This window comes from Ahaetulla prasina, chromosome 7 (genome assembly GCF_028640845.1).
Source record: "Ahaetulla prasina isolate Xishuangbanna chromosome 7, ASM2864084v1, whole genome shotgun sequence".
Lineage (NCBI taxonomy): Eukaryota > Metazoa > Chordata > Lepidosauria > Squamata > Colubridae > Ahaetulla > Ahaetulla prasina.
The window spans coordinates 35,803,473-35,819,506 of NC_080545.1; the positions used below are offsets into that span (position 1 = coordinate 35,803,473).

At 42.7% G+C, this 16,034-nt stretch overlaps 1 protein-coding gene across 1 annotated transcript in view; it reads left to right on the plus strand.

The window, feature by feature from the left end:
- Positions 1-16,034, plus strand: part of DOCK4 (dedicator of cytokinesis 4) — a 931,895-nt gene that overhangs the window by 156,367 nt on the left and 759,494 nt on the right. Inside the window, exons 3-5 of the mRNA XM_058189675.1 lie at positions 448-488; positions 7,247-7,302; positions 12,847-12,943. Coding sequence (XP_058045658.1) covers positions 448-488; positions 7,247-7,302; positions 12,847-12,943 — 194 coding nt within the window. The remainder of the gene's footprint in view (positions 1-447; positions 489-7,246; positions 7,303-12,846; positions 12,944-16,034) is intronic.

Sequence of the window (16,034 nt, forward strand, 5' to 3'; positions counted from 1 at the left end):
ATTACCCCAAGATTAATTAGAACAGTTTTTAAATTTGGATTTCCTTAGTCCTGGCCACTAAATTTGAGCATATTTTCTTTCTATAACTGTTAAACACGGAATTAAAGAGATTAAAAAGGGCTTAAAAGAGTTTTCAAACTATTAAAGCAACTGTGTCACTTCTGAAACCTGCATTATTCTTTATGTAGAAATGCTATTGAATGGTATGAATCTGATCTGCTGTATTCTATAAATAACCCTGTCTATTTTTGTTATTTGGGGAAGATACATACAGGTAAATTTTCATATTAAATATATATGGAAGTTGAACTATAAATTCTTACAGTTGTATTTCTGTTGTCCTTTTCTTTTGATAAACTGGTTTTTAGCTGGAAACTGTCCAGAGATATTTGGAAATCAGGCACTCTATAAATAAAGTAAAATGAAATATAAAATATTTCTTTTCAGGCTGGTACAGAGGATTTGCTTTAAAAAACCCAAATCTCAAGGTAAATTAATTTTTGCTTCTAAATTAAAATGTGTGTGAAAACCTGAGGTATTCATATAAAAGTAAATATACATAGTTTATTGAGCAGTCATACAAAGTATATGCCAAGTGGTAATAACGTTTAAGTCTGCGTTAATTATTTGACAAGAGTGAAAGGGAAACTATAGTTCGCTATGGACTAGGCTAAGATGCACTAAGAAAAAGATAACTCTGCATGTGTCTCTCAATGCCATTGTTGCAATACTTAGAATCCCCGCACCACAGGATCCTGTTGTTTTTAGCCATGAATCCTTAATTCTGTAGTGCAATTTTTAATGTTGTCTGTGCTTTATAAAATAAAGCTCAAATAAGTCTAACTCACTAAGTCTTAAAGTACATATTTTGAATAATTTGCCTTCCCCACTCAAAATAGAAAATGTCATCCTTTTTACTATTGGTAAGGTCACTACACCTCTATCATTCCCTTGCTTGGAAGTCTGATTTTATAAAGTTGGGGCTGCAGTCTCAATTGTCTCAACTGTCCGACTAGTGAACCCAAAATAAGGAAACACTCTTGGGAGCTTTGAATTCCCAAAGTAAACCTTTATTGGATACACCATTTTGATACTGAATAAGCAAAACCAGCTCTGATTTCCCCCCGCAAATGCTTGCTTAGTTAAACAATAACTTCCCTTCCCCCCCCCCGCCCCCGCCCCCCTGGATGATCACATTGTCCAATTATGAGACATCATTTTGTTATGGGAACAGTCCATCTCTTTCTCAAACACCTGCAGTGGTGATCTTGATGGTTGCCAGACTCTCACAGTCCAAGACCTATCTTTCTTTTCTTTGAAGAGCACTGGAGCTGCCATCCTAGATTTTGCTGGGTGGGTAAAGCCCCTAGCTAGATTTTTATCCATGAAACTTCTGAGTTCCTCTATCTCTGTTGAGGACATTAAGTACAAATTTGCTTTGGGTAATTTCGCCCCAGGCAGTATTTCAATGGCACACTCAGTGGGGTGATGGGGAGGGAATATATATGATAGCAGTTTGCAAAATGCTTCAGCTAGGTCCTTTGGGACGGCCAGCCCCTTTTGGCCACTCTAAGCTAGTGCATTCACAGGTTCTATCTTTCCCATCCTCACGTCATCTGTTGTTCTTCTAGTTGACTGGTGGATTCCCTTTCTTCAGCCACGCCAACCCCAATATCATAGTCTCTGCCATTTAGGGGGCTATTATAATTGAATAGTTTCCTCGTGACTCCCTGCCTTCAGGGTTACTGTCTCGGTTAGGCATGTGGCGGGCAACCCCCCAGTGAGGGAGCCATCAACTTGTTCAAATTTCATAGTCTGCTTCAATTTTTTAAGTCTCAATCCCATCTTTTCCACAGTCCATTGGCTAACCAAGAAGCGGGTGTAACCCGAGTTGACCAGGGCAGTGAAGGCCCCTCTTGCTCCTGAGAGGGGCACTAAGATCTCCATCTGAGCGGTCAAAGGGGTGATGGTTCCACTTACCATCAAATCGTCGTCCCCCTTGCTGTCACTCTTGTAGAAGACCAGGTTGGGCTTGCTGGGGTTTGGAGTTCCCTCCCCTTTGCTGGAGGGGAAAGTTTCTGATCAGCTTCCACAATCTCAAATTCAAGTTTATAAATATCCTCACGTATGCTGCATTCTGTTTGAAATAGCCCCAATGACTCCATTAGTTCCCCCGAATATAACTTCAGTTTAGTACTACTAGGCTGGAGAAGTATCTCAGGTGCCAGTTTCATTTTATTTTTTATTTTTTAGACTCACATGTTGCACCCGAGTCCAGCTGGCAGGGTTGAATTATTAAACCTGAGATTTACAAACCATATTTTGCCCCTAGAGTGTACTGCATCAATACATTCTTTCTTATAAACCACATCAGTGGTAAAAAAGAATGCATCCTCTGAGTCTGACATTTGCTCAATTGTGTGCAGCTTCCTCACTTCCATTTTATGTGCCTGACACACTCCTACAAAGTGATTTAACCTCCCACACACTCTGCAGATTTTTCCATATGCGAGGCACCACTCTCTCTCTTGTATATGCACACTGCCGCAATACTTGGATGCGACTTGATTATTTGTGAACGAATTATCAAGCTGCATTTTATGGTGGCACTTGTGTTGATAGTTCATCATATTTAGCTGTTGTTTAGAAACTGTATTGACATAATCATTAACCCGTTCTAGAGCTCTCAGCCGTTTGTCAGTAAGTTCTATAGTCCGACACATCTCAGTTGCTGCTTGTAGGCTTCAGTTGTGCTCCCTCAAGAGGTGACAGTGTGTGCTTTCACTTTCACACCCAAAACTATTTTGTCCCAAATAGGTTAGTCTCTGAAGAGGCCATAGTCACAGCTTGCAGCCTTTTCCCTTAAGCGTGTGACAAAGCTATCTATTGTTTCATCATCTTCTTGTTTGCAGCTGCCAAATATATATCTTTCATAAATGACATTTTTAAGAGGTCTAAAATAAACCTCTAATGCATCTAAGATAGCTTTGATGTCGCTTTTTTGTTCCTCAGTGAGGGTTTAATTGTGTTTATAAATGTGGAGGCATTCACTGCCCATCAATCTCCTTAATGTGGTGGCTTGTACTGCTGCCAGCTTATCATTTAAGCCTGTAGCTAAGGAATAGTCTTCAAATTCCACCCTGAACTTATCCCAATTGCTGCTTCAGTCTCCACTCACCCTCATGGCTTCAAACAGAGGCATGCTGTTAGCAGCTGCCATGCTGGTGAGTTGCTTGCTTCAACTGCTTGGCTTTTGAAGGTATGCCTCAAATGTATTAGGAATACATGGATTCAGACTTTTGACAGCATGTTTCAAGAAGTTTAATCAAAATGCAGTTAGCCCTGATAAGCCATCATTAGGAGTATATATATACATATGACAGGAACCGGAAAATGCCTCACAGGAGCAGCTAAAGGCAACTCCTAGAGAGGCAGGAAATGCATCTCAGAATACAGCTGCCTACACAGCAGACATAACCACTGTAACAATTGCCATAGGTCCATACTATAGGCCATTCAACCAAACAGAGGAAATAGATGAATTTTTTGCTAGTCAGCTAACTAAGGTATGTAGGAAGCACATCACAATAGTAATGGGGGATTTTAACTACCCTGACATCAACTGGGAGACAAATTCTGCACCAAGTGGAAGATCCAACAGGTTCCTAACAAAACTAGCAGACAACTTTGTTTCCCAAAAAGTAGAGAAGGGAACAAGGGGATCAGCCATATTGAACTTAATTCTCACTAACAGTGATGAAATGATAGAAGGTGTTGAAGCTACAGGAACCTTGGGGGCAAGTGATCACGCAATATTGGAATTCAACATTATGCAAGCACAAGCAATAGAACAAAATCAAACTAGAGTCTTGGACTTTAAGAGAACTAATTTTAATAAACTTAGAGAGAGCTTGGGAAGGATTCCATGGATGAGAATCCTCAAGGGGAAAACAATTCAAGAAGCTTGGGAAATTTTGAAAAGTGAGATTATAAAAGCCCAGCCTAGCACAATACCAATGAAGAAGAAAAATAATAGATCTCAAAAGAAACCAGCATGGATACATAAAGAACTATCTGACAAATTGAAAGACAAAAAGGACTAGTATAAAAAGTGGAAAGAGGGGCAAATAAATAAGGCAGATTATCAGCAAATAGCCCAAGCCTATAAAGATGAAGTGAGGAAAGCTAAGGCTCACAATGAACAATGGCTTGCGACGAAGGTAAAAAATAACCAAAAAAAACTTTTTCCAACATGTTAAAAACAAGAAAAAAGTCAAAGAAACAATTGGTCCATTGCTGGGAGAAAATGGCAAGAAGGTGACAAGCAACAGTGAGAAAGCAGAACGACTTGACTCGTTTTTTGCATCTGTCTTTACACAAAGGGAAAAAAAACAGTCCAACCTTGTCAGAGTTTGTTGCAGAAATTAAATCAAGCACTAAATTCAAGCACAGAAATTAAATCAAGCATTAAATAAAGCACACACAGGCAGACTGATGCAGCAGGATTCGTTCACTTCTTTATATACATAATAATACATGAAGATAAATGTACAATACCAATATAGATTCCTCTTCAACGTGGTAGCTGTTACAAGCAAAACACAAGGCAGGAGAGAACAATTAGTTTTATTTCAGCAGAGCAGACTAGTTCAGGGTTGTTTCATTTCAGAGCTGAGCACAGAGCTTAATACAAAGACAGCCTCCTCTATACAGGTCAGTTAAGCTTCTGCACAGATTCATTTGCCTAAACCACGCCCAGACTTCTAGCTTAAGTTTCTGTTTCTAAACAGTCTTCATTAGCTGAGCCTGTTACCATGCCTATTCATTGGCTGACCTTGTTACTATGTCTCCATTCAATCCCCATTGGCTGATCTATTCCAGTCCATGAATATTCATACTCTGATGCTCCTCCCTTCATGACTGGAATAGAAATAAAGTCAAATAATTTAATTTTCTTCCTAGACCTGTATTTGAAGACCCACATTCACAGTTCCCTTCAAATACCTGAGAACCCTTTTACTGTGATACATCTTTTGCAATGAAGCAAAGATCATCCACAAATGCTAATAGTTGGCAATCCCCACCTTGTAACTTTCCAGTGTATATGCGACCATCAGCCTTGCAACACTTGAACCCAAGACCCTTCAATGCAGTATCTAAACAGATATTCCAATTCCTAGCTGACTGCTTCAGCCCGTAAATGGCCTTGTTCAATTTATACACCATGTTAGGCTTTTTACTTTAATATCCTGGTGCTTGAACCGTGTAAATTTCTTCCTCTAATTCTGCATTGAGGAATGCAGTGGTTATGTCAAAATGCCAAATTTTATGGCCATGTGCCAGTGCCAACGCTAGTGCAAGCCTTATGCTTTCACTCTTCACCATTGGCGCGAATACCTCATCATAGTGCACATTTTTCATCGGGGAAAACCTTGCCACTAACCTTGCCGTATATTGTACCTCATTGTTGGGTAGTACTTTCTTCTTGTATACCCACTTGCATCCTATGGCTTTGCAAAGTCATACATGTGAACATATTACATTCATCCATGGATTTCATTTCCTTGTCCATGGCTTCTTTCCACTTTACTTGTTCTATTTTAGCGAATGCCAATACTTCCTTATAGTTTCTTGGCTCATACTATACATTACACACTTTAACTTTACTAGCAGAATACCTGTCAGGTGGAATCCCCTTGTTCCATCACTCTGACCTGTGTGGCAGGGACTGCTCCTATGCTTCAACCCTCTGTTGCTTCATATCTTTTTCAGCTTCTCCAGTTTCTTCTCCCTGAACGCTGACACCGTCACTAAGAGAGTTACCATCACTAAGTGAGTTACCATTATTAAGTGAATCACTGTCACTAAGTGAATCAGTCCAAAATTTGCATCAATTCTATTCCAATTTTCCAGCAGACCTGGAACTTACTATTCTTTTGCTCCCATCGCTAAATTGATAGCCTTTTGAACCTGGCTCATAACCCATAAACCTGAGCTTTCTAGCCTTTGATTGTCCCTTTCTTCTAATTGCTTTTGGAATATGCACCCACACATTACTTCCAATGACTTTACCCTTCTGGCCATTTGCCAAGGCTACTGCATCTCCAAAAGCTGAATCCTTTCTGTAAAACAATCTATACAGGTCAGTTAAGCTTCTGCACAGTTGCCTAAGCCATGTCCAGATTTCTAGCTTAAGTTTCTTTTTCTAAACAGCCTTCATTGGCTGAGCCTGTTATCATGCCTCCATTCAGTCCCCATTGGCTGATCTATTCCAGTCCATGAATATTCTTACTCTGACAAACCTATCAAAAACAGCACCACAAAAAACAGATTAGGAACACAAGTTAAAATAGGGAAGAAAATGGTAAGTGAACACCTGTCTACCCTAGACAAGTTCAAATCACTAGGACCAGATGGATTACACCCCAAGGTTCTGAAGGAATGGGCAGATGAAATCTCAGAACCACTGTACGATATCTTTCAAAAATCCTGGAGCACCGGGGAACTGCCAGAGGAAAAAAAACTGATGTAGTTCCCATCTTCAAAAAAGGGAAACAAATAGATCCAGGAAACTAGACCTATCAGCCTGATCGCAATACCAGGGAAGATTCTGGAAAAGATAATCAAGCAATGAATCAGCAAACACCTAGAAGCAAACAAAATAATAACCAAAAGCCGACATGGGTTTGTTAAAAAGAGATCATGCCAGACTAATCTTATTGCATTCTTTGACAAAGTGACAAAATTAGTGGACCAGAGGAATGCTGTCAATATAATTTATTTGGACTTCAGTAAGGCATTTGACAAAGTAGATCATAACCTACTACTAGATAAAGAAGAAAAATGTGGGTTAGATAGCATCACCACCAGATGGAGTCATAACTGGCTGACCAACCACATTCAAGGTGTAGTCTTCAATTTTAGCTTTATGAGCTTAAGTTACAAATGCGAACTTCTGTTCTTAAGAGAACAGGTGCTTAAGAGTTGCTGTTGCTTCAAAGTTAAGCTTCAAAATTTGATTGATCACATTCTCAGACATCATTTGTTCCTTTTCTACAATAGCAACCAAAATCAAATGTATAAATTGCTTTCAAAATGTTGTTTATCCAGGCACATTTCATATGTTATGGACTGTCTGAATATATAAAGATACACAATGTTTCTGTCTAGAAATTATTGACTCTTTAAAAACACATGTTTATATCACTCTTGATGGTTTATTGCATTATTTAACTTCTTTTTTCAGGGTATCTTCCCATCCAGCTTTGTTCACTTGAAAAATGTATGTGTTAAGAACAAAGGGTAAGTGGAAATTCGAAAACCCTGAATTTTAGCAAAAGATAAGGGCCGTGGTGTGGCTCAGGCTGTAAGAAGCCTGTTATTAAACACAGCTGCTTGCAATTACTGCAGGCTCGAGTCCCACCAGGCCCAAGGTTGACTCAGCCTTCCATCCTTTATAAGGTAGGTAAAATGAGGACCCAGATTGTTGGGGGGGTAATAAGTTGACTTTGTATATAAATATACAAATAGAATGAGACTATTGCCTTACACAATGTAAGCTGCCCTGAGTCTTCGGAGAAGGGCGGGATATAAATGTAAATAATAAAAAAAAGACTTTGGTATCTTATAGCATTCCTAATGGAGTGGCAATATATTTAATGTGACAAATAATTAAGCATATGGAAATATATGTATTTAATTAAATTACTTCATTATACTTTATTTAATTTAACTCTTTTTAACCTGACCCAATTATTTTTTTGAGTATGCTGGTCCAGAAGGGGACCTTGAGGCTCCTACCCTTGGCCATGCCTCCTTCGCCTCCAGTCTCCAGCCTCAGCCCATTTACAGCCAGCTTTCCTCCTCCGCTGGGCCTCTCCCAGCCATTTGCCCTGGCCAAAGGGCCTCCAGCCTTCTGCCCTGGGCTCTTTGGTTCAGCCCATTCACTGTTTGGCTGCATTGCCTGCCTGAATGTCTTCTCCCTCACCACCTCTTTTGCAGCTTTTTGTGGTGATTTATTTTTCTTTTTTTCAGTCTTCTTTTATTTATTTATTTTTGGTCTAAACCCTACATGTCAAGATCTAGCTGCTGCCAAGGTCCCCTGTATCTGATCCTGCCTGCCTGACCCCGAACGGGCAGTTGGTGTCAAGCAGGTGGCAGGGAAATGGGGAAAACCACACCAAACTGCTGTCTCAGCAACGGCAAATGTCAGACTCAATTGCGGTCATAAAGTTGAGCAGGAGACCCTTACAGAATCATGGAATAACAGAGTTGGAAGGGACATTGGAGGTCATCTAGTCCAACCCCCTGCTTGAGCAGGGTTATATTATGACTTTCACCATAAAGACAGGTAAAGAAATTTCAGCTAATTCTCAACTTATGACTGCAATGGAACTCCAAATTTATGTTGCTAAAGGGTCTTCCGGGCAGAAAATTTATTACTTTTACAGGTTCTCCTTGACCACAATTGAGCCCAACATTTCTGTCTCTAAGTGACACACTTATTAAGTGAGTTTGGCCCCCATGTCATGACCTGTCTTGCCGCTGTCATTAAATGAATCCCTGTCGGTGTTAGCTTAGTTACACGGTTGTTAAGTGAACCATGGCTTCCCGCTTGTCAGAAGGTCGCAGAAGGGGATCCTGTGACCTTGAGACATGGCGACCATCATAAATATCAGTCAGGTGCCAAGTGTCTGATTTTTTATTCTGTGACCATGGGGATGCTGCAATGGTCGTAAGTGTGGAATAGGTTGCTAAGTCCTTTTTTTTTGGTGCTTATGACCAACGGTCATTAAGCGAATGGTTGTAAATTGAGGATTATCATTCAGTTTATTTAGTGACCATTGAAAGGTACAACAAAGAAAATGACTTAAAACTGGTTTTCACACTTAAGACTGTCACATCATCCCTGTGATCACGTGATCACAATTCAGACGTTTTGCAACTGACTCATATTTATGACAGTCGCAGCATCCTGGGATCATGGGATCCCCTTTTGCAACCTTCTGCCAAGCAAAGTCAATAGGTAATCCGGATTTGTTTAACAACCAGGCTCTAATTTAACAACTGCATTGATTCTTTTAACAACAATAGCAAGAAAACTCATCAAAGAAGGCAAAACTCACTAAAGCAACACTTAACAAGTGTGGTGACTCAAGTGTGGTTGTGTGAAGTACTACCTAGAAAAGAAATGAAATTGCAGCCCGGAAGACCCTTTAGGCAGATAAATTTGGGCCTCCATTGTGATTGTAAGGCGCTGACCAGCTGTACTGAAGTCTAATTTCCTAACCAATGGGCCAAATCCAAGATACAATCTGGGGAATCCGAGATGCAATCTGGGGAAGAGGAGATTTTGCTTTGAATAGTGATCATAAATCGGAGGACTCGCTCTATTCAGTCCAAATGCCATACTGGCATCCTATTGGCTGGCTGACCATCCTTCCACCTTCTCCGCTCTCTCAAAAACCCAAAAGCTTAATAATGAAAGGAGATTTTCCACCTGGAGTTTCTGTCCATCTCTCTTGCCCGCCTCTGAGCATGTACCAAGTTCTCTAATTCCATTGAATAGATGGCCGGCCTTCATCAGATGGGATTAATTCTATTTATGCCACATGCTTCAGATGGCTGCTTGGCCAGATCCCGAATCAATCCAATTCAGCCTTTCCCTCTAGGTTAGTCTTCCGTTTATGACCACAAATTGAGACTGAGCTTTACGTTGTTAAGTGAACAATTTACGAAGTGAACTTGTCCCATTTTCTGACGTCCCTTGCCACGTTTGTAAAGGAAATCACTGCAGGTGTTAAATCAGTCACATGGTCATTAAGTGAATCTGGCTTCCCCAAATCTCTGTGGCTAAGCAAGACAGCTGTTCAGTGAGCTTGGACCCATTTTATGAGTTTTCTTGCTAATGCTGTTAAGTGAATCATTGTTTAAGTCAGTCAGGCAGTTGTTAAATGAATCTGGCTCCCCCAGTGACTTTGCTTGTCCAACGGTCACAAAAGAGGAATTACATGACCCCAGGACATTGCAACCATTGTAAATGCAAGTCAGTTGCTAAGCATCTGACTGTAAATCATGTGACCATTGGGATACTGCAATGGTCATAAATGTGAAAAATGGTCAACAGTGGCATTGTAACTTTGAACGGTCACAATATGAAAAGTTGTAAGTCGAGGATTACCTGTACTGTTTTCCAATTTGATGGCAGTCCTTGACTTACGACCATCATGGCCAAGCTTGACAGATGTCGTATGTCCGTACCTAAGATCTGACAGAAGATCATATATCCTTCACACAATCTTCCTATGATGATCACATAGTAAGACAGTTGTCAAACAGGACCCTCCAACCATTTTACGACCATTGTTGTGTCAGTCACTAAGCAAATCCCACCATGGTTAAACAAAAATCACCATTGTTAAATGGAAACCCTGGTTTGCTATGGCCCCGACAGCTGGAATTTCAGAACCGGGACATACATTTGGTTACACCCCCCCCCCCATAGGTTATAACATGGTCACTATGCAAGTGGTCGTAGATTGAGGACTTCCTGTTACAAGACTTATCAAATTGGTTCAATTCCAGCACATCTGGAATCAGCTTTGTACAGAGTGTATGGGCGACTCTGCTACATGGTCTTTGGAGTATCTTAAGTTTATTTTGGCCTGCACATAATCTTAGCTTGTTTTGACTAGCCAGGTTTAAATCATGAATGTTTATAGTAAAACGTGTACATTAAGTACCTAGACTTCCCAAATACAGGTAGTTCTCAACTTAAAACAGTCCATTTAGTGACCATTGAAAGTTATAATGGCACTGGAAAAAGGGATTTATGACCGTTTTTCACACTTAACAACCATTGCAGCATCCCCATGGCCAGGTGATCCAAATTCGGATGCTTGACAAGTGACTCATATTTATGACGGTCGCGGTGTCCCGGAGTCACACAATCCCCTTTGCAACCTCCTGACCAAGGAAGCCCACTGGAAGCCAGATTCACTTAATGACCATGTGACTTACTTAAGAGCTGCAACTATTCACTTAACAACAGTGGCAAGAAAGGTTGTAAAATGGGTGAAAGCTCACTGAACAGCTGTCTCACTTAGCAACACAGATTTGAGGCTCAATGTTGGACGTAAGTTGAGGGGTACCCGTATTCTTCCTTTACGAGTGTGTCAATCATTGGTAATCCAGCAGGCCTTTGCTCTCAGTTTCTCAATCTGGTCCAAGTGATTGGCATCCACTTTTGGAGGATGGATTGAGTAAAATGTGGCGAAACTCATTTAACAACACTCTTGCTTAGCAACCAATATTTTGGGCTCAGTTGTGGTTGTAAGTTGAGGACTATCTCTGCCTTCCTTTGCATGGCAGCCTTGTCCTAGGAAACACCTTCCCTTTTCTGAGAATTTTCCTCTGTTAGAGGCACCAAAATAACCCAGATGATGTAAGATCTCCTGCTGGAGCAGGGGGTTGGACTACATGATCTCCAAGGCCCCTTCTAACCCTGCTATTCCATGATTCTCTAAGGGTTTCTTGCTCAAGCAGGGGGTTGAACTAGATGACCTCCGAGGTCTCTTCCAACTCTGTTACTGAACCAAACAACATGCCCCCCAGCTGTTCCCTTCAAACCAAACCCGGCTGGCCCCACCACAACAGCGTATGCCTGTCGGCAGGGGAGGGACCGGCGTGCATGTGGCAGCCAGGAAGGAATTCGCAGCAACAAATGCAATGGCACAATGTGCAAGGCTGAGATGTTTGGGGTGGATGTAAAAACTTACTTAAGCCACCTTAAAGCCACTGGGAATGAGGGTGACTCAAACCCGGGACTTCTGGAGGACCATCTGATCCCTGACATCAGGGAAGGAGATACAGGCAGTCTTTGACTTTACAACCGCAATTGAGTCTGATATTTGCCATTGCTGAGACAGTGGTTCAGTGCGTTTTTCCCCATTTCTTTGCCACCTGCCTGACACCAACTGCCCATTCTGGGTCAGGCAGGCTGGATCAGGTACAGGGAACCTTGGCAGCAGCTAAATCTTGACATGTAGGGTTTAGTCCAAAAAAAATAAAAAAATAAAAGAGACTGAAAAAAAGAAAAATAAATCAACACAAAAAGCTGCAAAAGAGATGGTGAGGGAGAAGACATACAGGCAGGCTGTGACATTGGGCAGGAAAAGAATGAGAGAGATGAGAGAAGCTGAGATGGGAGCTTCTTGCAGCCTTCCATGGGGCTGGAGGCGGGAGCTGGGGGGCAGGGCGTGATGTGATTTCCCTACCTCCCCTTCCTCCCTTACCCTAACAAGTGCCTGAGACCATGAGCCTCTGCTGTTCAGCTGTCACACCTCCCCTGTAGCCCCTGCAACTGCCTATCACCCATTGCACGCTAGCAGGCAGAAGCACCATGGCTTCTGCCTGCCACCCAATTGGCTGGTGGCTAACTGTCCTGTGTGACCAAAGGCCCAGGAAAAAATGCTGTCTCGGCAAATGGACAGGGCCAAAGGGCACAGGGTGGAGGACTGGAGGCCATCAGCCAGGGTGAATGTCTGGGGGAGTGGAGAAGGAAAGCTGGTTGTAAATGAGCTGAGACAGGAGGCTGGAGGTGAAGGAGGTATAGGAACCTAAACCCTGCCATTGGTAAGGCTCTGGGCCCCAAATGGTTGCATGCCATTGATGTACTGAATGTACAGTTATCATGTAATAGTCTCTTCAGGGCACTTCGTTAATTGGCTAATTGCAAGAAATTTCAGAAATTCCACACTCAATTACCAAAGGAGTTTTTTTTTAGTTGAATAAAAGTAATGCCACTTTGGATTTTTATTTGACAATTGTTTCTTCTGATTTTAATAGGCAATTTGAAATTATTATTCCAGCAGAAGATTCTGTTATTACAGAGATGACTTCCACTTTAAGAGACTGGGGGACAATGTGGAAACAGCTTTATGTGGTAAATAAATCATTATTTTTCAATAGACAATATACTGTATTTGTGTATACAGTACTGCTTTTTGACAATATGTTCGCAATCCTTTAAAACAGAATATGCAACAGAAGAAAACAATATAATCTTATCTGTGTTGAAAGAGAAACATATGCAGTATATAATATCAAAAGAAAGTATAACAATGGCAATGGGCAAGCATTATAAGATCTTTTAAAGAACTTCAGATATAGTAAAATACATTTTAGATTCAAATGTTGGAAGAAAAGGCTGAAATTCCCATGGCATACGTGATGATCAAGAGCTATAAATATCAGAGATTTCTCCATGATTCTTTAAACTTTAAAAAATCAATTAAAAAATTATTTTAGAAAAGATTATGTATGTCTCATCTAGGAACTTTTAGGGAGACAGATAGGCATGGTAAATTTCTTAGGGTATAACTAAAACATTTATTCATGTGTTATATATTTGTGATATCAGGTTTACTAGTTTTCTTGCTTCAGTAGTAACATTGGGTAGAATACACAGTTCCACTCTGGTTCCCCCACTCTTCTTAAATGTGGAAGGAATCAATAAATGAATACATTATAACTTTTTAAATCAGAATGTTGTTTTTGTCAATGTGTGTTTGACCGCTTTATTCAAAGTTTCTAAATTTAGGCCTGAATTCAAAGAAAGATAGATATCTAAGTAAACACAATCCTATATGTATATACACATTCCTTACAGAAGATTTTTATATTTAGCTCCTGTTCAAACGAATTTTAGCATTTATTAAACATACTGTAACATTAGAAAGCAATTCACAAGGTGAGTTATGATTGTTCATTTAAATAGTTGCTGTTGGTAACCTGATGGTGGAAGGTTTACAGATTACAGATAAACAGTTGGAAGGGACTTGTAGGTCATCTAGTTCAAACAGGAGACCTACACCCCGTGATGGTGAACCTATGGAACACATGCCACAGGTGGCATGCGAGCCATATCTGTGGGCACACAAGCGTTGCCCTAGCTTAGCTCCAGGCCCACCAGAAGTTGTGAAAAAGGCTGTTTCCGGCCTCTGGAGGGCCTCTGGAGGGCCTCTGGGGGTTGGGGAAGGCTATTTTCGCCCGCCCCAGGCTCCAAGAAAGACTCTGGAGCCTGGAGAGTGTGAAAAATGGGCCTACTGGGCCCACCGTGCCATTGTGTGCTAAAAGTGGGGTGAGTGGGGGGGGTCGTGCACACATGCATGTGGGTGGGGTGTATTAAATTATGGGTGTGAGCATGCGCACATGATCCCCCCGTGCTCTCCCTGCTTTTGGCATGCGATGATAAAAAGGTTAGCCATCACTGCCCTACATCATTTCTGACAAATGGCAGTCCAATTTCTTCTTGAAACACACCAACAACAGCCAAACCGCCTTCAACTGACCCCATCTCAGACACACCATCAATAGCCAAACCTCCTACAACTGACCCCATCCCATTGGGTTCACAACCCCTGGTGATCACAGAAAAGGAAGTGCAAGATCTATTTCACAGACAAAAGCCAGGAAAAGCACCAGGCCCAGACAAGATAAGTTCTTCTTGTTTAAAAGTCTGTGCTGACCATTGGCCCCCATCTTCACCCAAATTTTCAATAAATCGTTAGAGATGTGCCATGTTCCTTCTTGCTTCAAACGCTCCACTATCATCCCAGTGCCAAAGAAGCCCTCCATCAAGGAACTGAATGACTACAGACCAGTTGCTCTAACATCTGTAGCAGTGGTAGGTTACTCCCAGTTCGCTTCGGGAGAGCCGGTAGTAAAAGTCTGCTGGCGTTTGGAGAACCGGTAGTAATGGCTGGCTGGCCACACGCCCGAACCGGTTCTCCGGCTGCCATGTTCGTCACTGTCATGTTCTTTGCGCATGTGCATTACATTGTCTTTCAAGTCAATGAGCATGTGCAAAGAACTGTCGTGTCCCACTCCTCCACTGACGGCCGGGTCAGGGAAATCCGAATCAGGTGTGCCTCTGCAGCTCTGCCAAAGTCCTAGCAAAGTCCTCAGGGCAGGCAGGAGACCAGAAAGTGACTTCAGCAAGATATGTTTAGACTTTGCCTGACTCAGAGAATGCCAGAAAACAGATCCTTTATATAGGCCATGGGGTGTGGCTCCATGACTCAGCACTTATCCAGGCCTGCCCCTCCCTTCCTTCTGTTGCCTCCGCCTATCAAGTCTTCTGACGAGGGTCACTCCAGTCGGCAGCTGTTGGTAATTGACCTCCTCAGGCTCACATGCTGTGGAGGAGGGAGGGTCTAGCTCCGTTTGCCTGGGCATGGAGCCAGGGCTGGGGCTGGAGGGTTCTTCCTCTGCAGTTTCTGGGCATGGAGCCAGGGCTGGGGCCGGGAGGCATACACATTCCTCCGTGTTCGGAGCAGATAGAAGACCCGGCTGAGGTGAAGCGGGCGAGACACAACACTATCCTCACCGCAGGGCCCTTCCCCCGGGGCTGACGATCGGGATGCGGTCGGGCTGGGTTCTGCTCATGGAAGGCCTGCACCAGGTCAGGGGCATGAACGTCGGAGGCATCTACCCAGGAGAAATCAGTCCCGTATCCCTTCCACGCGATCAAATATTGGAAACGACCCTTCAGCCAGCGGGAGTCTCGTACGCTGTGGACTTCGTATTCCTCTGATCCGTCCTCGGCGACAGTGCTGTTGGGCACTGAAGGGGACTCGGTGTGGCCTCAGGAACCAGAAGGGACCGGTGAAAAACGGGGTGGATCCGCATGGATCGTGGCAGGGTCAGTCGGTAGGCTACCGGGTTGATGACTGCCTCGACAGGGAACGGGCCGATGAATTGGTGGTCCAACTTCTTTACCGGTCGGTCGGACGGGAGGTGTTTGGTGGAGAGCCACACCCGGTCTCCAACTGCCAGCGGGGGCGTTGCCCGTCGGGAGCGGTCGGCGGACCGTTTGTAGTCCTCCTTTGCCCGATTCAGCTGCTGACGTACCAACTGTTGGACCGCATGCAATTCAGTCAGGAAGGTCTGCGTTTCGGGAACAGGAGAGTCCGGTGGTGCCAGAGGGAAGAGCCGCGGATGGTATCCCACATTGGCAAAGAACGGGGTCATCT